This window comes from Triticum aestivum, chromosome 7D (genome assembly GCF_018294505.1).
Source record: "Triticum aestivum cultivar Chinese Spring chromosome 7D, IWGSC CS RefSeq v2.1, whole genome shotgun sequence".
In the NCBI taxonomy this organism is placed as follows: Eukaryota; Viridiplantae; Streptophyta; class Magnoliopsida; order Poales; family Poaceae; genus Triticum; species Triticum aestivum.
Window position 1 is genome coordinate 265926999 of NC_057814.1, and position 23108 is coordinate 265950106.

General features: G+C 42.2%; 1 protein-coding gene and 1 long non-coding RNA gene across 6 annotated transcripts; one reads left to right on the forward strand and one right to left on the reverse strand.

The window, feature by feature from the left end:
- Positions 1-567: 567 nt before the first annotated feature.
- Positions 568-22999, forward strand: LOC123163910 (uncharacterized). 5 transcript variants are annotated; one of them, XR_006482075.1, is made up of 6 exons: positions 568-898; positions 5306-5424; positions 5494-5680; positions 5752-5872; positions 15087-15210; positions 16996-17908. It is a non-coding gene; the product is annotated as an uncharacterized lncRNA (long non-coding RNA). The 5 variants fall into 5 exon arrangements; XR_006482074.1 differs by adding an exon at positions 22604-22999 and having other exon boundaries at positions 568-5680; positions 16996-17278; XR_006482072.1 differs by having other exon boundaries at positions 568-5424.
- LOC123163909 (auxin-responsive protein SAUR36) lies at positions 13526-14234 on the reverse strand. The gene has a single exon (XM_044581315.1). The coding sequence runs from the start codon at positions 14130-14132 to the stop codon at positions 13701-13703; it is 432 nt and encodes a 143-aa protein (XP_044437250.1). The 5' UTR covers positions 14133-14234; the 3' UTR covers positions 13526-13700.
- Positions 23000-23108: the final 109 nt, after the last annotated feature.

The window sequence follows — 23108 nt, forward strand, 5'->3', positions numbered from 1 at the left end:
CCGTTTCTGAGAGGCACGGCCGTGACTCCGGCGAAAGCAAAACCGTGCCTCTCGCGGAAGGAAAAAACAGAAAACATGTTTTTTTTTCGTTTCCGAGAGGCACGACCATGACTCCGGCGAAAGCAAAACCGTGACACTTGTGAAAAAAGGAAAAAAACGCGCTTTTTCGCGCTTTTTTTTTTGATTTTTTATCCAAAAGCTAAGGAAGACTGATGAAAAACCGAAACGTCAAAAAAACCCGAAAAAACCATTTCAAAAGCCAAAAACGCGTGCGGAAAAATTAAAAAAAATTCAGAGGGAGCGCCCAGAGCGTGACACGTGCGGGCGGCTGAGAGCGCGCCAAGTGACGCTGGTTGTTGTGAGGCTCCCGAAGGAGCGCTCGTCAACTAGTTGCTTCCTAAAAAAAGCATTCACGCTTTATATTAAATCAACATCCATCCCTTAAGAAAAATCCATAATTCCAGATTTGTTGCTCTTTTTTTTTTTGAGGTTTCGAGGTCTGTTGCTTGGGCCTTATTTCCTTGAGCTCAACCCATCCCCCGGGCCCAAACCTCTGCGTCCAACCTTCTTTCGCACCCGTGCAGTCTGCGACGCGCGGTTGTGGGGTGGCGCAGGCGTGCCGCCGCCGCGGCCAGGAAGCCGCGTCCGGCGCCCCCGAACTGCCGCCCTCGTCTGTTTGCACCGTGTCCCTTGTCTCACCTCCCTACGCGGCCACTAAACGCCGTAGCCACGAAGTTCCGTCGCCTCCGCTCGGAGACCGCTTCCGGAAGATAGGCAGAGATTTGTCATTGCGGGGGCTTCGCCACGCCCCCCGGGTGCAGGACAACTGGTCTATTTGGAGATTCGTCGACCACATCGCTGGAATTTTCTCCATCTTTACCAACTCCGGTCGCCATCAGTGAGAGCCTCTGTCCAATTACTTCGTTACATTTCCTCCAAACAAATTTGTTGTCGTAGTTAATTATGTCTTTTGGTTTTCTCGGTTCGGGCTTTAGTTCGTACAGTTTACTAAATACAATAACCGAATTCATCAGTTTTCTAAACACAACAACCTAATAATTAACTACAAATTTGGCAATTAGACATTAAAAGATGCTGCGAGGTAGTTTAGTGTTCCATGAATTGAGGTCAGGCTGTGTTGTCCTCTAGTCCTTGTAAATAACTTTGTTGTTTCCCCCTAATAATAATGCAAAAGGAAAGCTCCTGCTGTCACCCGTCAAAGAAAAAATCTGGGAACCAACAGTTCGGTTCACCAGAATTTCAGTTTAGTTTCAGTTAGACCAAAAAACCTTCCTGGATATGTCATTTGCTCCTTTTATACTTATTTAGAGCTTGTTGATTAGGAATTATGTGATTTGTGATGTTCCTACCAACCCGGAGGTGCTCGATGAAATACCCCTCAATCATCCCCGCTATGCCAAGTTAGTTTCTCTGTTAATCGATTTTTGTTAGACAAAAGGCATTGCGCCCAACTTTAAATTAATAAAGCCCTAGACGGCAGAAGAGGATACAAGATATCGTGGAAATCAGGCTATGACGAAAACAAGGTTTACGAGTCAAAAAGTCGACGAGTCGTTCCGAGGTTGAGACTCATAGACTAAGTGTGACTAATTGACAATAGTCGACACTGAAGTTGTGACTCATAGACTAGTCGACACTGAAGTGTAGTCGGCCCTGGAGTTGAGACTCATAGACTAGTCTATAGACTAGTCTTGACTAGTCCTTGGACTCATAATCCATGGACGAAAAAGAACAGGAACACATGTAAAAAAAGAACAAGAACGAGCAAATACTAAAATGACGAGATATGCCACTTCACCTATTCCATGCGGATTTCAATTTACCTTCTATTTTCGTGGCTTCGTATTTCCGCCAATTGCAATGGCTTATTTATTTCTTTATTATGTGCAAAAAAGGATTGTCTAGTATTTTTTTTTAGTTTAAGTTATATGAACTCGCCCCCAAGACCTTGTTGGCCGAAAACATTGCTGACCATAGGCGAGGTGAATGCTGGAGCTAGATGATGCGAGAGAAGGCGACGATTCACTAAATAATCCTGCATCTGTCTATTATAGGAAGGTCGCAAGTTTTCGCCACACCATTTATCTCCACTTCTATAGAGGGCCACTTGCCCCCTCGCCTTGGCTCGAAGAGCGCCTTACCGTAGGTAGTTGGAGAGGCTCACATGAGAGCCCGTAAGGAAAGCAACTGACAAGACAAGACGACCAAGGCAAGAAAGTCAAAGGGCATGATGGCCCAACCAGAGCTGAGTCCAACCACGAAAAGTACCACTAAGACTGCCAACCAACCACACAATGACCAGGCAGAAGACCCTAGTTCCTAAGGTGGTGCCTCCAATAAGGAGTTGCACTTGCTGGAATGACACCAAAGAGCATCGCTGTCGCCCGACACTGGTAGTGCGGCAAGATTTTCACTTTGGTACCATGACCACCATTAATGAAATTGCACAGGCCCAAGGTTGAGGGTGACTGAAACAGGCAGGGATATCCAGATGTTGCTGAGAGTGACTGTCAGCGGCTCCCGACCATGAGTGACCCACATATGTCATCTCACCGCCCTCATGATCAAGATAGCTGACCAACACCACACATTGTGGCACCCGCCGCTCAGGGCTGCTGGCCCGACTTCCAAGAATTCCTACCTTCACCGCCTCCCAGTGGACTATGGGCCACCTACGCATAGTCGGCCATCACAGCTATCGCGCCAACACTCCCTCAAAATATCCTACCTGCACCATCCACTCGCCGTGCCAACACCGACAAACAACAACCATGACAATCACGTGGTTGCCCCTACAATGACGGGCCGACACACAGTAGATATGCATTCCTATGCCGACAAGGAAAACTGGGAACTCGCGGATGGAATGTCCATGACCTGCAAACCGAGCATGTCTGGGTCATGGTATCTGCTGCGGGCACCGGACAACCAGCCAAGGAGGCTTACTGGCTATGGCCCCCACTCCCAAGTACCAAGCATAGCATAAAAAAACTGAAGTCTATCTTGTGTGTTTTGCATTGTATAACTAAATTTAATTTTCTTGATGGCATGTCTAGGCTCGTGTCATGAGCATCGAACATCTGCTTGACTCAAGAAAACTTAAAGGTTTCACTATTCTTGAATGACAGCATTATTCCTGAGCATCGAACCTATGATTGATAGAATTTCGATGTTCCAAAATATGAACATATTTAAAGCTAGTAGCTTAAAGCTAATCTTTTGTAGTTAGTGCACATCTTACGAAACCTCTATATTAGCTTCAATACATTTGCTCCATAAACCGTGGATAATATGTTTTGTTATTTTGTGACGGGTTCACAAAGCTTACAAAGAGACGAATAATGCTAACCCAATTCACTTGCAATGTAAGTTGATAAAAAAGGGTAATTTGACGGTGTATACATAGAGAGCGATGATTCAACTAATAATTAAGATCTACTTGATGTGCTTAAGATATTCTCATACAATATCAAGAATGTTTTCTTTACCTTCATTCGCACGATACTTGAGCAAGTATAATAAATTTTTTGTCCTCGACTCATAACCATCCTGCATAAGCAATATATGTAGTTATCACAAATATTTCACGTGCAAGGTCTAAATATGTGCAACGAAGAATACTCACGGTGCAAACCGGACGAACCAATTCTTTACCATTTCACGAGAGCATAAAATCAAAAACAAAATAGCCAGACACATTCCTGCAGTTGAAAAATTAATATTATCTTGAATATAGTGATAACAAAAATAAATGCTTTGTATCTTGAATGTTATGATAATAAAATATGTAAATTTACCCGCCTGTAGTCATTGGAATACCAGTCGGAAATATATGTTGCCATCTATATATATCGGAACTCTAGCCGGGTTGCGCGTGCACTACTTCGAGTGCGTCTTTTAAGTCCCTCGCAAATCTATAGAGGGTCCAGAATATATGCATGACATGTATTTTTGTCGATGACGTGCAATATGTATCGGCCAAGTAATGCATATGGAAGATAAATCTACAAGTGTAGTTATTAGAAGCCATAAATCATGACAACAATGGACAAGAGACCTTACTTATCAAGTTGCACGATGACATGTTGTTGTCTATCCTAGGCCAGCTATCAAACAATGTATTTGGCTTCACGCAGAAATTTAGATCTTGTGTTGAATCTAACATCGTGGACTGAGCAGGAACAATTGTTTAGAAACATGTTGATACTAATGATAATATAATTCATATGATTGTGGTAACTAAATTTTTTTTATAGATCCATGAAGTATACAGGAGGGTCCATAAACAATAAGACCATGCGATTATACATACGGCCATGTTAAAACAATCATTGTCATAGACGGCTCATTGTTAAGTATGCCCTGAAGTTTTCTTAGACATAAGCCCATTGGATGGGTTGTCGAGCTTCGCACCCATTCTTTCTTGAAAAAATAATTGGTAAGAATCATAATAGTGTATATTGGCACATGATATATTTTTAAATGTTGCTTACTCCAAACACCCGGCCTCATCGATCGACATATGTACTTGTAGAGCCTGACAACTAATTCATGTGGATCCGTGGGCCTGATGGAGATTGAGAGAGGACGTTTGTCTTCGACTCCGTCAGTTGAATTCTTCAGGAGCACAACATCAGAATTAAATAAATTTTCTTCATCATCAGATTGGTAGTATATCAGATATCCTTTTAGCTTATTCAGGTCTGATTCGAGCAATACGACAACTAATTTCTGTCGAAAGTGTTTCATATCCTTCTGCAAAATATTTTTAAAACCAACTTAAATACAATTGAGATAAAATAATGAGATCATGTATGAAAATAAAATACTTTGGTGAAATTATTAAACAGTACATCTCCTGTCCAATATTCCATATAATTTAGCATAAACAGTCTACATGATCCACTATGATATTACGAATCAAATAGAGAAATTATTTGAATAAGCATGCAGATGGGTATCCTAAAGCATCATTTTGTAATATTGTAGCGGATCGTGTGGACTGTTTATGCTAAATTATATGGAATATTGGACAAGAGATATATTGTTTGATAATTTCACCCAGTTATTTCATTTCATTTTCATACATGATCTCGTTATTTTATTTCAATATTGTATTAAAGTTGAGTTTTTAAATATTTTGTAGGAGGATATGAAATACTTTCGACGGAAATTAGTTGTCCTATTGCTTGAGTCTGACCTGAATAAGCTAAAAAGAAATCCGATATACTACCAATCTGATGATGAAGAAAGTTTACCTAATTCTGATGTTGTGCTTCTGTAGAATCCATCCGACGGAGTCGAAGACACACGTCCTCTCTCAATCCCATCATGTGATCCATGTGAATTAGTTGTTGGGCTCTGCAACTACATCATGTCGATCGGTGATGCTGGGTGTTTGGAGTAAGCAACATTTAAAAATATATCATGGGCCAATATACATTATTATGATTCTTATCAATTATTTTTCAGGAAGGAATGGGTGCGAAGTTCGACACCCCATCCAATGGGCTTAAGTGTGAGAAAACTTCAGGGCATACCTAACATAGAGCAGTCTATGGGCAATGATTGTTTCAACATGGCCGTGTGTATACTGGCATGCGATGAGGTCTTATTGTCCATAGTCCATCCTATACACTTCATGGATATACAATTTTGTGTAAGTTATCATAATCATATATTATATCATCTTTAGTATCAACATGTTTCTAAATAGTTTTTCTTACTCAGTCCATGATGTTAGGATTCAACACGAGATATGAAGTTTCACGTGAAGCCAAATATCCAGATGCTGGGAACACTGTTTGATAGTTGGCCTAGGGTAGACAATAACATCTCATCGTGCAACTAGGTAAGTAGGTCTCTTGTCCATTGTTGTCATGATTTATGGTTTATAAGAGCTACCACTTGTAGATTTGTCTTTATATGCATTGGTCGGCCGATACATTTTGTACATCATCGCAAATATACATGCCATGTATATTCAAGACCCTTTATATACATCACATTCATCAGAGATTAAAACTCTAAGGCATGCAGTGAAATTACTGAGATTTGTGAGGGACTTGAACTACGCACTCGAAATAGCGCAACCCTGACTGGTATTCCAACGAGCAAGAATATGTAAAATTATATATTTTATTATCGTAACATTCAAGATGCAAACATTTAGTTTTATTCTCACTATATTCAAGATAACGTTAAGTTATTCAATTGCAGGGATGTGTGATTATTTTGATTTTGATTTTAACTCCCTGGAATGGTAAAGAATTGGTTCGTCCGGTTCGCACAGTGACTATTCTTTGTTGCACATTTTTAGACCTTCCATATGAAATATTTGTGCTAACTACATATATTACTTGTGCATGATGATTATGAGTTGGGGACGAAATTTGTATTATACTTGCTCAAGCATAGTGCGAATGAAGCTAAAGATAACATTCTCGATATTGTACGAGAATATCTTAAGCGCATCAAGTAAATCTTAATTCGCAATAGATTATTAGTTGGATTATCGCTCTCTATGTATACATCGTCAAAGAACCTTTTTTATCAACTTACATTGCTAGTGAAGTGGATCTCAATTATTACCCAATTGTTATTGGCTATCATTTCTTTACATGTAAAAATTAACATGCATTATTTTTATATATAACACCATTAAAATATTTCAAATGGCCGTGGCAACGCACCAACAAAATTTAAATTTGACTTTTCTTCATCCACAATGAACCGGCTTAGCTGGCGGTTCGACGGTGAACCAGTCAATCAACCGATCACTCAGGAGTCCTGCAACTTTGAACTACACCTACAATGTTTTAGTTGCTCATGTACCACCTCTTGGCAGAAGCTGAAAAGCGTGAACAGTATTATAGCGTATCTGTTTCAGTCTGGCATACAACTGCATGATATTGCTTCAAAGTGTTACTCTGCTCTTTGCATCTCGCTGGTCAGTATTCTCGATAGGATGGGCGAATAGCCGAATACTATAATCTTCTTAGGTATCTTTATATACAAACTAATGGTCGATAGGATGGGCGAATAGCTGAATCCTATAATCTTCTTAGGTATCTTTATATACAAACTAATGGTCGATAGGATGGGCGAATAGCCGAATACTATAATCTTCTTAGGTATCTTTATATACAAACTAATGGTCAAAGTTATATCTTGAAGACCATCAATGTCCAAAAGATCACTTATTTGTGAACTGGAGGGAGTAGTATCCTTTGTAGGTTTATCAACAAAAGCTCGATTAAGAGGCAACTGCCCCTGCAAATGGTTAAGAGGCTCACTAGACCATTAGTTCTGATTTTACTTTTGTTTGGTGCATACACGATATATCTTTGGTGGAATCTAAGGAAGTGGTTGAGTAGTTGTTACTATTTTGATGGAAAGCTCGGTTCCTTTGTTTCTATTCAAGATGTGATTTTTTTACATGCATCCACAGTACCTTTGGAAAAACGTTGCACAAAACCGCGCTCCAGGTGTACAGTTGGCAAAAAAAGATGGAAGGTGAAAAAGCTGTGGGTCTAAACTCTTCACTCTTCAGGAGCTGCACACGGCAAATTGCTGGTTAAGTCCGCTGAGTGATTGGACCATTCTACTTGGGTGGTGGCAAGCTATCACTATGGAACTGAGGAGTGCCCTCTCAACATCCTTTGAAGCTTCTCTCCTAACCAAACACATCACATACTCCATCACCGCTGTATCACAAGGCAGTGTGATCCTCCCATCATTTGTGAACCCAAACTCCTCCTGAGACATCCTCAAGAGTTCCTGGAAGACTCTTGCGCGGAGGTACACCAAGGGGATCTTGTACCGCCTGCCGTCGAAAGAGTAGACAACACAGTGGCCCTTGTCTGCAACTGTACTGCATGATGGGTGTATCTCCTTGCCCACTATAGTTGCCCTTCTTCGCCCGATAGCACCCACTGCCTGCCACTTCTTGGAAAGTTGAGCTAGCTTCTTGGAGCTGATCGTGGTCGCTTGTTTTGTTTTTTTACCAAGATGGGTTGTGACTCTGAGAAGAAATGGTCAGAGGAAAAAGTGGGTCTGTGTGTGGTGATGGTTTGTGCCATGAGCATGTATTTACAGGAACCGGGTGTGATGGGAGGGTATGCATCTTTGGTTCCACAACCATCAAAGATAGCAAGTTGTCCAGGGACAAGGCATTTGAACTCCCTTGTTGAGATGTTGCTATATGTTTCCGCAAGATTTAGTGCACTGGACCATTATCGTTACATGGTGGGACATCTTTACTGGCTTGGTATGTAGCTGGCCATATCTGTGGGCTGAGAGTATTTTGACACAGAAGTAAAAAAAATTCCAGGCGCCATTGTAGAATTTTCTAGATCTGACATAACAAGCTTACTAGCAAAATATCCTTTCTACGGACAAAGAATTTATAATCGATCATATAGGGATTTTTCTTGAAGGGTGGGAAAGAGATGTGCGAGGTGTGGATGGACGGACCATCACGGCCACCAATTCCCAAAATAAGGTTTCTTGGTTACATGGCTTCAGATGCTTTACACATTTGAGCTGTCAAGACAAATTAGAACATTACTCGAGGCCTCTTTAGGGGGTCTTATGGCTGACCTCCGAAGTTCTTTTTCTTTTGAAGAATCACCGCGAGAGAGTGGGGAGGGGGCTCCACGAAAAAAACCTCCCCCTTCCCCTCCCGCAGGCGATAGGGAGGGCCACCCCAGCGCCGCCGGTCTCTACCTCTCCGCCCACCTCCTCCCCTCGCCTTCGCCGGGCAAAGCCCGGTCGGCGTCGGTGGCGGCGGAGCGTTCTCTCCCCTCGGTTGGCGGAGGTTGGCGCGGGCGGGCGTCCTCCGGCTGGTGGCCGCGCGCGACAGCGGTGGGGGCTCGTGCGTGTTCCATTCCCGTGGCTGCGTCTGGATGTGGTGTGGAGGGCTGTGCGGGGCCCCTCTAGAGTGGCCGTGGTGGCCGGATTTGGTTTGTCCAGATCTGGCCGTCGGCTCCTTGGGGGGCGCGGAGCTTCCCTTTGGTCATGGTGGCGGCCCCTGGATGGGATTTCCCTCCGGTGACGGGTACTGATGTCGAGCTAGGAGTAGATGGTGTGTCGTCACTCTTCCTACCGTGGTTGAGTGCGTTGTGATGTGAGCGGTGCACGCTATCTCGCGACAGGGATGCCGGGGCGGCGGCCCCGGATGGTGGTTCGCATGGTGGCGGCTTTCCTCCTGGGTTGTGTGGGCAACAGGAGGTGTTGCGACGGGTAGCTCGGACGTGCCCTCTCTCTCTCGGAGGGGCGGCGTCCTGATCCGGATCTGGGGACCTGACATTGTCGCGTTCCTCATGGCGGCCTCGTGGTGGCACAGATGAGTTGCCGAGCGAAAACTCCATGCCTTGGCGCCGATGACGGCGACACCCGTTGGTGCCGCGCTCTTCTTGAAGACGTTGTTGTGGTTCTTCTCTCCGTGTCAGGGCTCCGGGTGAAGATCTTTGTCCGTGTGGACTCGGCAGCGGCGACGCTCTGCGCCGTTCTCCCTCTTGGGGGCGTTGTCATGGAGCTTAGGTGTGCTAGGTTGTAGCGTGGGGTGTGTTTAGTTCTCCCAGTGCTCTTTGCTGGTAGCATAGTCGCGTGCGTTCTGTGTCTGCCGGTTATCTCAGGATTGGCTTTGTAAGAGGGCTACCTCACCATCTTGTATCGTTCGGCCATGTACTTCTTCGGGTGTTGCTTTATATATAAAGCGGGGCTTTCGCCTGTTTCGAGAGGGGGATCCACCACCTGAATATATTATTCAAAGTTGCCAGGACAGAGTTTGGCACAAGCACGTGTAAATGTGAAGAAAGGCATAGACGCCAAGCATTAGTGTCATCCTTATGACCGGCCTTGGTGAACCAATGAGACCGGTTGGTGAAGTCGTCGAGGATGTTCCTGACTGTGATTTACATGATGGAAAACCATGGCATTACGGGCGTCCCAGATCTTTCATAGGATAGCACGAACCGAGGACCTATGAAGTTATGTTTAAACCATTCGAAGCAATATGTTCTTGGTGTGCCTTCTTGTTCTTAAGCCCTATTAGGAGGGAATGCATTGTGTTATCAGGTCCAGGCTTCAGTATTTGCAATCATATTTTATGGATGAGGTGAGGACATTTATCAGGGCTTCTGAATCAATTGTATAGCTAGTAGGTGAACAAATGGTCCATGACTCCCGTGTGTCATCAATGACACTAGTTGGCAACTGGCAGGTAAGAAGGCCATGAGTTTGCTCATGCAGTGTTGGCTATAATGGAGGCAATATGATTAGTGCGGTTGCTACATACATTTGTGGTCCTGGCGGAGGCCATAGCTGTGAATAAGTGGTTAGATGATTGGATACGCACTGCACAAGTGGGTAACTTAGGATGTTTCATGATGCCTTCCTTAGCTGATAGGCCTCACTTCTCTTTTGAAAAGTATGAAGCTCACTTCATGGGCTTCGAAGTAGTACTAGCAAATAGAAATACTGAGTATTGAGTTGTGTAGTGGCTAAGAGATATTACTACAACATGTAGGCCCCAGATTCATATGAGGCCTACCGAAGCACATCCTTTGTTAATGGTGTATAGAGGATTGGGTCTGCTAGTTGGGTACATTACTTAAAAAAAGACATTAATCCGGTTAGGAAGGTTGTTGGTTGTTCAGGCAACTTGCTCAACAATTTCATACGGCCATTGCACCTTGTGGTCTGATTATTTTGATATTTTCCAGCATCTCACATGCCATCCAGTTCTTAGTATCTTCATGTGATTCCTAGTTGGCTTCTGTGGTGGCCTCTCTAATACAGTCCAGAAACTACACTAGCAGTAGTAGCACTAGATATTGTTTCAATGGGCTAAACTTGATTCTTTCTTCTTCTAATCACAATGTGATTATTTTTACATGCATCCATCTGTACATCCACAGTACGGCACCCTTGGAAAAACGTTGCACAAAAGGTGTGCTCCAAAAGTACAACCGGGAAAAAAGATGGAACATAAAAACAGGAAGAAAAATCTGGAGATGTTCACTCTTCAGGAGCTGCGCACAGCAAATTGCTGGTGAAGTCCAGTGGCTGCTTGCATCATTCTGCTTGGATGGTGGCAAGTCGTTATAATGGAGTTGAGAAGCGCCCTCTCAACATCTTCAGAGGCCTCTCTCCTGAGCAAACACATTACATACTCCATCATTGTCGTATCACATGGCAGTGTGATCCTCCCCTCACTTGTGAACCCAAACTCTTCCTGCGACATCCTCAGGAGCTCCCCGAAGATCATCGTGTTGAGGCACGCTATGGGGATCTCGAAGCGCCTCCCGTCGGAGGAGTAGACAACGAAGTGGCCCTTGCCTGCAACTGAGCTGGAGGATGGGTGCACATCCTTGTCCGTTGTTGTGACCCTTCTTCGCCCGATGGCACTGATTCCTTGCCACTTCTTGGAAAGTTGAGCTAGTTTCTTGGAGCTCATCATGATCACTTGTTTTGATTTTGAAGATGGAATGTGTCTCTGAGAAGAAATGATCAGAGAAAAAAGGTCAGCTTGTGTGTGGCCATGGTTTGTGCCATGATCATGTATTTATAGGGCGCGTGTGTCATGGTAGGGTCTGAATCTTGTACAACTATCACAAAGACCAAGTGTTCCAGAGACAACGCCATGATCTCCCTTGGTGTGATGTTGCTATCTGTGGTTGCAACTTGCAAGATTTGTTGCCCAGGACCATTTTTCTCACATGGTGGAGCCATCTTTGCTGGCTAAGTGCATAATTCATCATCACAGCTGGTTGAGCTTTAACATGCGCACACAGCGGTACAAAGTTTTGGGTACAGCCCTTTAACTAGCTTGATTTGAGATAATGAATATATTTACTGACATATTGGCCCTTTTATATGCTATTATTTAGTTTTTGCGTGCCTGATTAATTTTGCATTGCGCATGTTCAGTGTTATCTTAACATGAGGTGCATTGCATCATTCCGCCATCTTACGATTTCAGGAAATCTTAGATAAGTTACTCTGCTGCATTTACTGATTTTCCTCATCTCCCTTTCGCTGCAAGTGTCATGTGATTGACTCAAGATGACTTAACTATCACCACATCTTGTAGAAAGGTGGATCATGTAAATGTAATACAATAATCTGAGCAAACTAGAGGTTCCATGTTCCTATTTAAACCTTTTAATTCAGGTTTCAGCTGATACAAAAACTCGTATTTCCGCTTAGATTCTCCTATAGGCTTGGAGTCAGGAACCTTGGGGGGTTGGCCAAGCAGTACTACTGTTATTAGGTTAAGACTTAAAAAACACCAATTACTTACATACATAAATACAGCTATGTTTCTACCACTAGTCTAGGGTGTTTAAATTCCACAGGATTTTGTCAAACTTCCCAATGGCTCTGTATGCATGCAGCCCAATCCTGTGCTTATTACCATACCACTATAGGGTTTATTGGTCACATGGCTTCAGGTGATACTCTTCAGGAAGGATCAACGGTTAAGATCTGAACATAAGTTTAAACCTTGCCAAGTAATTTGTCATCGATGTGGTTTGTTGTGCTTAAGCATTTTTCTGTTGAGAAGCTAAAAGAATTTGTTCCTGTTATGGTTTAGGAGGGAACGGACTGAAGATAAACACATCGTATTATCAGATCTAGGCTTTTCGTATTTGGAATGCTATTCTATGGATGAAATGAGGATATTCCTTGGTTGTGAATCTAATGTATATCTGGTAGGTGAACAAATGGTCCATGACTTACGCGTAGTAATCAATGACAGTAGTTGGTGAGCAAACAAGGCCATGAGTCTATGCATGCATTGTTCGCTACAATGGAGGCAATGTGATTTAAATTGGATAGTACTGGGCCAATTTGCAGTTGGCGCATGCACTCGTGGTCCTTGCAGAGGTCCTAGCTGAGACGTGGTGGTTAGATGGTTGGATACATGCATACTGCAGAAGTAGGTTACTTAGGATGTTCCGCAGGGGCTTCCTTGGATGATGAAGCTCATTTTTCTTATTTGAAACTTATGAAGGTCAGTCACTTCATGAGCTTCTCAGTGGTATACTAGCAAATATCAGTACTGCAGCCTGTAGGCTCCAGATTTTGTAGGAGGTTTACAGAAGCAGCACCTCTTGTTAATTGTGTATAAAGAATTGGATCTGCTGGTTTGGTACAGATTTTTTCCGACGTTAAATCCAGTTGGAAGGTCTTTCTTGATTCAAGCAACTTGCTTACAATTTCATACAGCATTTGGTATTGCAACTCACTTCTTTGATGGCATCCATACATAAAAGAATATTGTAGACTCTAAAACAGTACTCCCTTCTTCCTATAATATAATGTTATTACAACCTAGTAGTAACAATATAGTTTCTCTTCGTTTGTTTTGCCTTTTTGCCTTCGCTGTATAGACTCTAAAACGTGTGTCTTGGCGTTACTTGTAGTACAAAATGATATGTATGTAGATGCATTTGGGAATGAGAAAGAAAAAAAAAGTTGTTAGATATTGTTTCAATGTGGTAAGCTTGATCCTTGTATTCGAAATCACAATGTGATTATTCTTACATGCATCCATCTGTACATCCACGGGACAATTGGAAAAAAGCCGCACAGAAGTGTGCTCCAAAAGTACGTCCGGGAAAAAAAAGATGGAAGTTGAAAAAAGAAAGAAGCCGCAAGATCTTCATTTTTCAGGAGCTGTGCACAGCGAATTGCTGGTTAAGTCCGCTGTTTGGTTGCATCACTCTGCTTGGGCGGTGGCAAGTCGTCACTATGGAACTGAGGAGTGCCCTCTCAACATCTTGGGAGGCCTCTCTCCTTAGCAAACACATCACATATTCCATTGTCGTTGTATCACAAGGCAGCGTGATCCTCCCATCGCTTGTGAACCCAAACTCCTCCTGAGACATCCTCAGGAGCTCCTCGAAGACTGTTGTGCGGAGGCACACCAGGGGGATCTCGAACCGCCTCCCGTCGGAAGAGTAGACGACGAAGTGGCCCTTGCCTGCGACTGAGCTGCATGATGGGTGGATATCCTTGTCTGACGTTGCGAACCTTCGCCCGATGGCGCCAATGCCCTGCCACTTCTTGGAAAGTTGAGCTAGCTTCCTGGAGCTGATCATGGTTGCTTGTTTTGTTTCAAGGAGATGGGCTGTGACTCTGAGATGGAATGATCAGAGAAAAAAGTCGGTCTGTGTGTGTTTCTGTCGATGGTTTGTGCCATGATCATATATTTATAGTGGGCAGGTCTGGTGGGAAATCTGCATCTTCGTTTCCACAATTATCATAGATAGCAAATCGTCAGGGGACAAGACCATGAACTCCCTTGGTGGGATGTTCCTATCTGTACGTGGTTGCAACTTTGCAGGACTAAATGCGGGAAAGTATCCGGTGCTCCCAGCCTTGGGGTACTCCCGGTACTCCAATGTTAATAAACATTTTTTTAATGTTTCAAAAATTTCCGAAAAAACTGTGAATGTACCTACAAGCTCTAAAAATTTCAGGTCCAAACTTGAATCACACATTGAGAAAGAAAAATGTGAAATCTAGCATGAATAGTGTAAAGAAGAGACAAAAGCAACATTGACACTATTCAGATCTGTATCTCTCTTTTTTGTTTCTCAATCTACATTTCGATTTTGGACTTAAAATTTTTAGGTGATGTAGTGACATTCCTTGTGAACATTCTCATTTTTTCCCGGAAATTTTTGAAACATTTAAAAATTCCTTTTGACACTGGAGCATTGGGAGTACCCCAAGGCTGGGAGCACTGGATACTTTCCCGACTAAATGCATAGGACCACTGTCTCTCACACATGGTGGAGCCATCTTTGCTAGCTTGGTACGTGATAGTGGGTTCAGGTTTGAGATAGCTGTACAAGATAGTAGGACCCGTCCTTTAGTTTACTGAGAATTGTGTTTGAAGCAACGTACCTTATATTAGGTAATAAACATATTTACTAACTTGCTGCCCCTTCTGTGCGTTATTTTGCAGCTTTTGTTTTTCCAGTTATTTTTTTTACAAAAGCATTTTATGTTGCTTTTGCTGATTTCCCTCCTGCCCCTTTTTGTTTCAGGTGCTATGTGATTGGCTCAAGATGATTCAGCTATCATCATATTTTCTAGAATGGTGTGTAGTATAGAAATGTGCCGACAGTTAACTTGCAGCTTCGATCTGCCCTTGGGTGATACAATTAACCAGTAAACCACATTTCCCTTTGATTGTACTATGTTTCAGATACACAAGAACCTTGTGGTGTTCTAGTTGCCATAACAATATCACAGCATATTTAGATTAGGAAGACATTAATCACAAACAGCTTCACATCTGCCTCTTCATTTCTTAATCCTGATAGTATGGGTGTCTAAATTCCATAGGATGTCAATGAACTTTCTACAACTCTGTAAACATGCAATCCCGCTCTATTCATTGCCCATGACCTTGTAACTTCCAACAATGATCAATTTCAAATGCATTATACTACTTGATTTTAGCACTAAGAGTTTTCATTACTACTGTACACGATAAGTTTAATTAGTTAAATGGGCTCCCATGTCATGTTACAACTCTACTGAAGACCTCTTTAGGAGTTATAACAGAAGTTTAAACCTTGCCAAACAATGTTAGTGTGGTTTCTTGTCCCTGAGCTCTGCTTCTACCAACAAGCTAAAACAATGTGTTCTGGCCATTAAAAAGAATATTGTGGCTTGAGCGTTCAGAATGGTGTTAGCTTGTTAGGTTAACTTATGATCCATGACTTGCGTGTAATTTTGTTTTGACACCAGTTAGCAAAGCAGCAAGGCCATAAATCTGGTCATGCGATGTTGGCTGCAATAGAGGCAATGATTTGAACTGGATATCGGTGGGTCGACATGCAATTAGTGCATCGGGGTCCTTGTGGAGGCCAAAGTTGTTAGATGATTTGCGACGTAGTACGATAGGCAGTGGTACCATGTTGGGCAGAAGCATTATTCAGACAACTACTCAAGTCTGAGCTTTCGTCAACACGGAGGGGACATTTAGGACAGCGTCAGCTGGAGAGCCACCATCAAGTGGGTTCCTTGGGATGTTTCGTGCGACCTTCCGAAGCTTACTACATGGCCGTGGTACTGAGTACTGATCCGTGCGGTGGCTGAAAGACATGAGGGCAGGGGAGCATTGTAGGGCCTAGAGAGTTAAGAAGCAGCTTCCTTTGTTACGCATTAATTTGGTTAGGAAGGTCTTGGTTGGTTCAAGCAGCTTGGTGGACAATTCAATACGGCTGTTGTACCTTGTGGCCCGGCCCAATTGATTTCCAGCATCAATTCAGTTAGGAAGGTCTTGGTTGTGACGCGGTGCCCTCATTTCCTTGCTTCTTCCTGCATTCCTAACAGGCCTACAGAAATAGTGCAGCTAACATGGTTATCATCTCAACCAAATTCGTGGAAAACTGGAGATCATTTGGTACTGGCGCCAATTCTTTTGTCAATCGTTTCATCTCATTTTGTGCTGAAACAGGTTTCTTGATGGCATCTAGTGACGCACTTAGCAGATTCGTGAGTTGGCATATATAGTTTGTACTTTCTTACGCTTTATTTTGCATCGGAATTCGAGATTAAATCATATGCGAAGACTGGACGTTCAGATGATGGGCAGCAGTCAGAATGATGAAAAAAAAGCTTGTTATGTCTCTTGTTTCGTAACGTACTTCCATTTTCGCTCTTTGTTTTTGTGTCTAAACTTTTGGCTTGAAGGCCAAGATTCTGTTGAACCTGCTGTGGTTGGTTTCATTCGAACAGTATGAGACCCAGCAGGCTACTCCCTGGTGATCTAAAAATAGATACTCCCTCCGTCACGTAATGTAAGACGTTTTTTGACACTATACTAATGTCAAAAAACGTCCTATATTATGGGACGGAGGGAATAGATATTAAAGATGCATTTCCCGTGTTTATAATTTTTTCCTTTTGAGAAACTCACAGTGGTTTTCATTCATTTCCGAGCAGGTTACGGTCATGGAAAGCAGAATTACGCTGAAGCAGCTGTGTGGCGATGGAGGATTTCCCATGGCTGCAAGCTGAGAAGGGGTCCGATTCTGGGAGAATCTTGCAAAAGAACTGGCCCATGATCCTTTTACACATTGATATGCTGACGTGATAGTGATTACATGATCCGGGAACTAAGATGATTGACAGCTCTGGAGCACACATCTGATCAGCAGAGCATACAGGTGCAACCGTGCAAGCACACTGTGACCAAATACTGCTCCATTTGGAGCTGGATGCAAAGGTATCTATTTCTTTTTACCCGGGTTCAAGTCCCTTATACACAAAAAAATGGGTTTCCCAGTGCGGTGGGCCATATATATACGTCATCAAAGCACGGCAACTCAAAGCGGAATTGCTCTCAGCTCCCGGGCTGAGGCCCAGATTTTAAATTATTGGGAAAACTTTTAAGTTTAATGTTTCTTTTGAAAAAAAATACACAGATACTTATAGATGTATACTACTTGTTTGTAAAGTTTCACGGTGAAATACCATTTTTGCGAACCACAAAAGGAGATCATGGATTTCTAACAAATGTACTATTCACCATAAAAGTACATGATTTTGTTTTTTGTGTAGACCACATCAAAACTATTTCATCATGAATTTTTACACACATGTAGTATACATCTCCAAGTACGTGTGTATGTTTTCAGAACTTTTGGAAAATTGAAAAGTTGAATTTTGATTTTGAAAATCCTCTCTCAGCTCAAAGTCCCTATTTAAATTTAAAAGATAAAAAGTATTGCAATGCAAACTTCACACAAGCCTTGTTACTAGTACATGCAAATATGCAGTGCTGGGTCATCTTTCATGTATCCAAACGAGTATTATTTTCTGTATATAAATATTCAAAAATGCAGTCCACTTTTTTTAGAACAGTTCACTTATTTGCTTATTGTGTATTTGTTGCTACGTTGCTGATGGTCGTAGAAACTGTTGTTTGTATTTGTATATGCCTGCTAGGTTTTAGAAACACCTATAATTCTATTCATATTTATAACTGTTACAGGTACACTGATTTGGATTTAAAATCAAAGAAATTACAAAGTAACTCCTGTGACAAAGATTAATTTGAATGTTCACGGGTCAGTCCAGTTACAGATTAATTTGTATATGGCCTGGCCCAGGCTTTGAATATGGCCCACCCTAGGCAGATTTGGGCTCCAAATAGTAGTACGTCTACACTCTAGGCTGTGTAAGGGAAATTGTTGGGCGCACCTATAGTTTCCTCTGTTACGACCTGTATGCTCCAATCGCAACGCACGGATATCGGCTGGCCCAATACAGCACGGAAATGGGCTGGCCCAATACAGCACGGAAATGGCCTGGCCCAATACAGCACGGAAATGGGCTGGTCCAATAAAGTAGCAGCTCACGTTACAGTGCTCATCTATCTGGCTCATCCATCCCTCAAGAAAAAAATCGATGTTGCTCGACCACAGATAGACACATACGTAGGCATGTAGGCACACACACCATTTTTTTTCCTTTTTTTATATTTCAAATATCTAAGTACATATACTCCAATTAATTTATTTAAAATTTTAAAAACACTCACCATGTATTTGGAAAATGTTAAAACAGTGTGAAATTTTTGTTCTTCAATTTTGAAAAATATCTATGCATCTAAAAAAGACGTATATGACATTTATAAAAATGTTGCCGTGTTTAAAAAAATGTTCATGACACTTTCAAAAGTGTTTATACAATGTAAAAAAATGTGCGTGTTTAAAAAATGTTTCGCACCATTATAAAAGTGTGTGGCTTTAAGAAAATGTTCGTGTTGTCCAAAAATATGTTCATAGCATTCTAAAAATATGTTACTATGATGTAAAAATGTTCAAGTAATATATAAAAAGTTTTGTACCAAAACAACAACAACAACTACTACTACTACTACTACAAAATCTTTAGTTCCAAACAAGTTGGGCTAGGCTAGAGCTGATACCAATAAAATCTCACAACCAACTCATGGTTCGGGTACATGGATAACCAGTGTGTTCATGTGTCTAGTTCCTTGGTGATATTCTAGTCTTTCATATCTTTCTTTATGGACTCCTCCCATGTCAGGTTCGGTCTACCCCGACCTCTCTTTACATTATTAGCACGTTTTATCTATCTGCTATGCACTGGAACTTCTGAAGGTCCGCACTGAATATGCCCAAACCATCTCAAACAATGTTGGACAAGTTTCTTTTTAGTCGGTGATACCCCAACTCCATCCCTACATTATCATTCCGGATCCAATCACTCCTTTCTTATGTGGTCACACATCCATCTCAATATACGCATCTCTGCTGCACCTAACCGTTGAGCATGTTGTCTTTTATCGGCTAACAGTCGTCGCCATACAACATGGTGGTTCGAATCGTCATCCTGTAAAACCTGATTTTTTACCTTTTGTGGCACTCTCTTGTCACATCGTTCTATAAAACACACCTTTTAAATTTTGCCGCACTCTCTTGTCACATAGAACGCCAGAAGCTTAGCGCCACTTCATCCATGCAACTTTAATTCGATAGCTCACATCTTCATCAATAACACCATCCTTTTGCGACATTGATCGCATATATCGAATGGTGTCCTTCTGAGGTATCACCTGCCCATCAAGGTTAACCTCCTCCTTGTGCCTAGTAGTACTGAAACCGCACCACATGTACTCGGTTTTAGTTCTACTAAGTCTAAAACCTTTCGATTTCAAGGTTTGTCTCTATAGCGCTAACTTTCTGTTAATCCTCGTCCGATTATCATCTACTGGCATCACATCATCTGCAAAAGGCATACACCATGGGATATCTCCTTGTATATCCCTTGTGACTTCATCCTTCACCAAAGCAAAATGATAAGGGTTTAAACCTACCCTTTGGTACCATTCTATTTTAATCAAAAAGTCACCAGTGTGCTTGTTCGAACACTTATGACATCATTATCTTACAAGTTCTTCATGAGGGTAACATACTATGTTGGGATTCTGTGTTTCTTTAAGGCCCACACATGACATTCCGTGCTATCTTATCGCAGGTCTTCTCCAAGGTCAATGGACACCATATTCGGGTCTTTTTTTTCCTCCCTATATCTCTTCATAAGTTGTCGAACCAAGAAAATGGCTTCCATGGTCGACCTCCAAGCATGAAACCAAACGGATTTTTGGTCACGCTTGCCATTCTTTCTCAAGCAGTGCTCAATGACTCTCTCTCATAGCTTCATTGTATGACTCGTCAACTTAATCCCATGGTAATTAGTACAGCATTGAACATCCCCTTTGTTATTAAACATTGGTACTAATATACTCCGCCCCCATTCTTCTGACATCTTATTTGCCCAAACATGAGGTTGAAAAGCTTAGTTAGCCATGCTATCACTATGTCTCCGAGGGCCCATCGCCTCGCCTCCTTTCATCCTTTTTAAAGCCTCCCTGATCTCAGACTCCTGAATTAACCACACAAAACGCCTTCTGGTATCATCAAAGAGGCGTATAACTCAATGGTAGAGCTCCCATTCTCTCCATTGAAAAACTTGTCAAAGTACTCCTGCCATTTATGTTTAATATCCTCGTCGCTCACCAGGAGTTCATCTGCTCCGTCCTTGATGCATCTGACTTGGTCAACATCCCTCGCCTCCCTCTCTCGGATCTTGGCTATCATATAGATGTCCTTTTTGTCTTCCTTCGTGTCTGAGCGCTGGTAGAGATCCTCATACGACCGACCCCTTGCTCCACTCATATCTCGCTTTGCGACCTTCTTTGCTACCCTCTACTTCTCTATCTTGTCTGCACTCCTATTCAGGAGTAGCCGTGTAGGCTTATGAAGCAAATTTTCTTCTTTTGGACATCATCGTTTGACTACCATGTATCTTTAACTTTGCTTCTACTTCCCTGGGCACTGCAAACTCCTTTGCAGCCACCTTACGAATGCAACGCTATCTTTATCCACATATTGTCTTCATCACCTTCTTCCTTCCAAGGGCCCTCCTTAATGACCCTCTCCTTGAAAGCCTAAGCTGCTCCCTTAAACTTCCACCACTTCATTCTAGCTACTTTGGCATGCTTATCCCGCTGGATTAGAATCCGAGTGCGGAAGTCAGGCATCACAAGCTTATGCTGAGGAGCAACACTCTCTCCAGGTATCACCTTACAATCTAGGCAAGCACGTTTGTCTTCTTTTCTCGAGAGGATGAAATCAATATGGCTAGAGTTTTGACAACTACTAAAAGTCACTAGATGTGATTCTCTCTTCTTAAAGAGGGTGTTAGCTACGATCATGTCATAGGCTAGAGCAAAGCTTAGGACATCTTTTCCTTCTTAATTTGTGATGCCATTGGCGAAGCCTCCATGCACCCCTTCAAAATATGTCTTAGATGTACCCACATGGCCAATGAAGTTTTCTCCTATGAAGAACTTCTCGCCAACAGGTACACTCCTAACCATGTCCTCCAGGCCTGTCTAGAACTCCCTCTTAGTTTTCTCATTGTTGCCTACTTGCGGGGCATACGCATTGATAACATTGAGAACTAAGTCCCCAACTACCAGCTTGATCAGGATAATCCGGTCCCCATGCCTCTTGACGTCTACCACTCCATACTTGAGACTTTTGTTAATCAAGATGCCTACTCTATTTCTGTTTGTAACTTATCATAGCTTGAAGTTGGTATCCTCCACCTCATTCGCCTTCCATCCCTTTCATTTGGTTTCTTGAACACAAAGGATATCAACGTCTCTTCACACCGATGTATCAACTAGCTCCGTAGGACCCTACGCTCTAGCTACATAAGCGGATCCTCCTAGGCTCAGCTAGCTTCCTTACCCTTTGCACTTGTCGAGTCAAATGCGAAGACCCTTACTCAATTTTCACTACACCCGGGCGTCGATGTAGCACCACTAAGGATGCGATGACCCGATCCTTGCTCACTTGTCACCGTATCTAGATCAACATATGGCGCACCACCAAGGGGGTGACGGCCTGGCCCTTGCCCATTTGACACCGCACCCGGGTTCCGATATGGCGCGTCGCTGAATGCCCCAACGATGTTATTCTACGTTTCATCTCCATAAGAGTGACTGAGTTTTGATGTTGGCTCGCCAAGCCTATCACAACCCTCCTCCTTTACCAGGGTTTCGTACCATCCAGAGATTTTTCTACGTGTATTTGTAAATGTTTAACATTTGTTTAAAAAAATATCAAAACATGTATTTGAAGAAAATGTTCATCATGTATTTAAGAAATGTTCAATGTGTATAAAAAAATGTTAATATAAAAACAAATGAAAAGAAAAAGGAAATAAAACGAAAAAGAGAAAGAGAAAAAGAAAAACCTGAAGAAAATCGGTAAAAAAACACATAATGACAAAAGAAAAGACAACACGGAAGGTTATAAAACCATTCTAAAATGGTCCCTAGAACCTTCCCAGAACTGCTCCAGGGGATAGCGTTGAGCTGGCCCGTTTAGGATGCGCTTGGTATAAATGTAATTTAATACACGTGTATCAAATTTTCGGGTGTAATTTACATGTCAAGAGTTATTTTCGTCTAGAAACCAAAATGACGGACAGAGATCTATAACTTTTACAGGTGTAAGTGGAGCAAAACGAGGATCCAAGAAGGGCTTTAGTGGAGCGTCAGAGGCCAAGGCGAGGCTACATCTCATAATGAGCTCGACCTTTTCACCCAGGGGCGCGCTCGGCTGGCCCATTACCTTTGTTCTAGACGTGGCTTCCGGAGTTTTTCTCTCAGATTTTTTTTGGTTTTTTTACTTTCCTTTGGTTTTCTTCCCATTTCTCTTTTCTTTCTGTTTTCTTTTGGTTTTATAGTATTTTTCTTTTTCCTCTTTCCCTTTAAATTCATAAACATAACTATTATGTACTCCCTTCGTTTTTAAATATAAGTCTTTTTAGATATTTCAAATGGACTATAACATACGGATGTATGTAGACATATTTTAGAGTGTAGATTCACTCATTTTGCTCCGTATGTAGCCATTTGTTGAAATCTCTAAAAAGACTTATATTTGGGAACGGAAGGAGTATACATGAACACATATGATGAACATTTTGTATCATGTATATGTTTTTCTTTT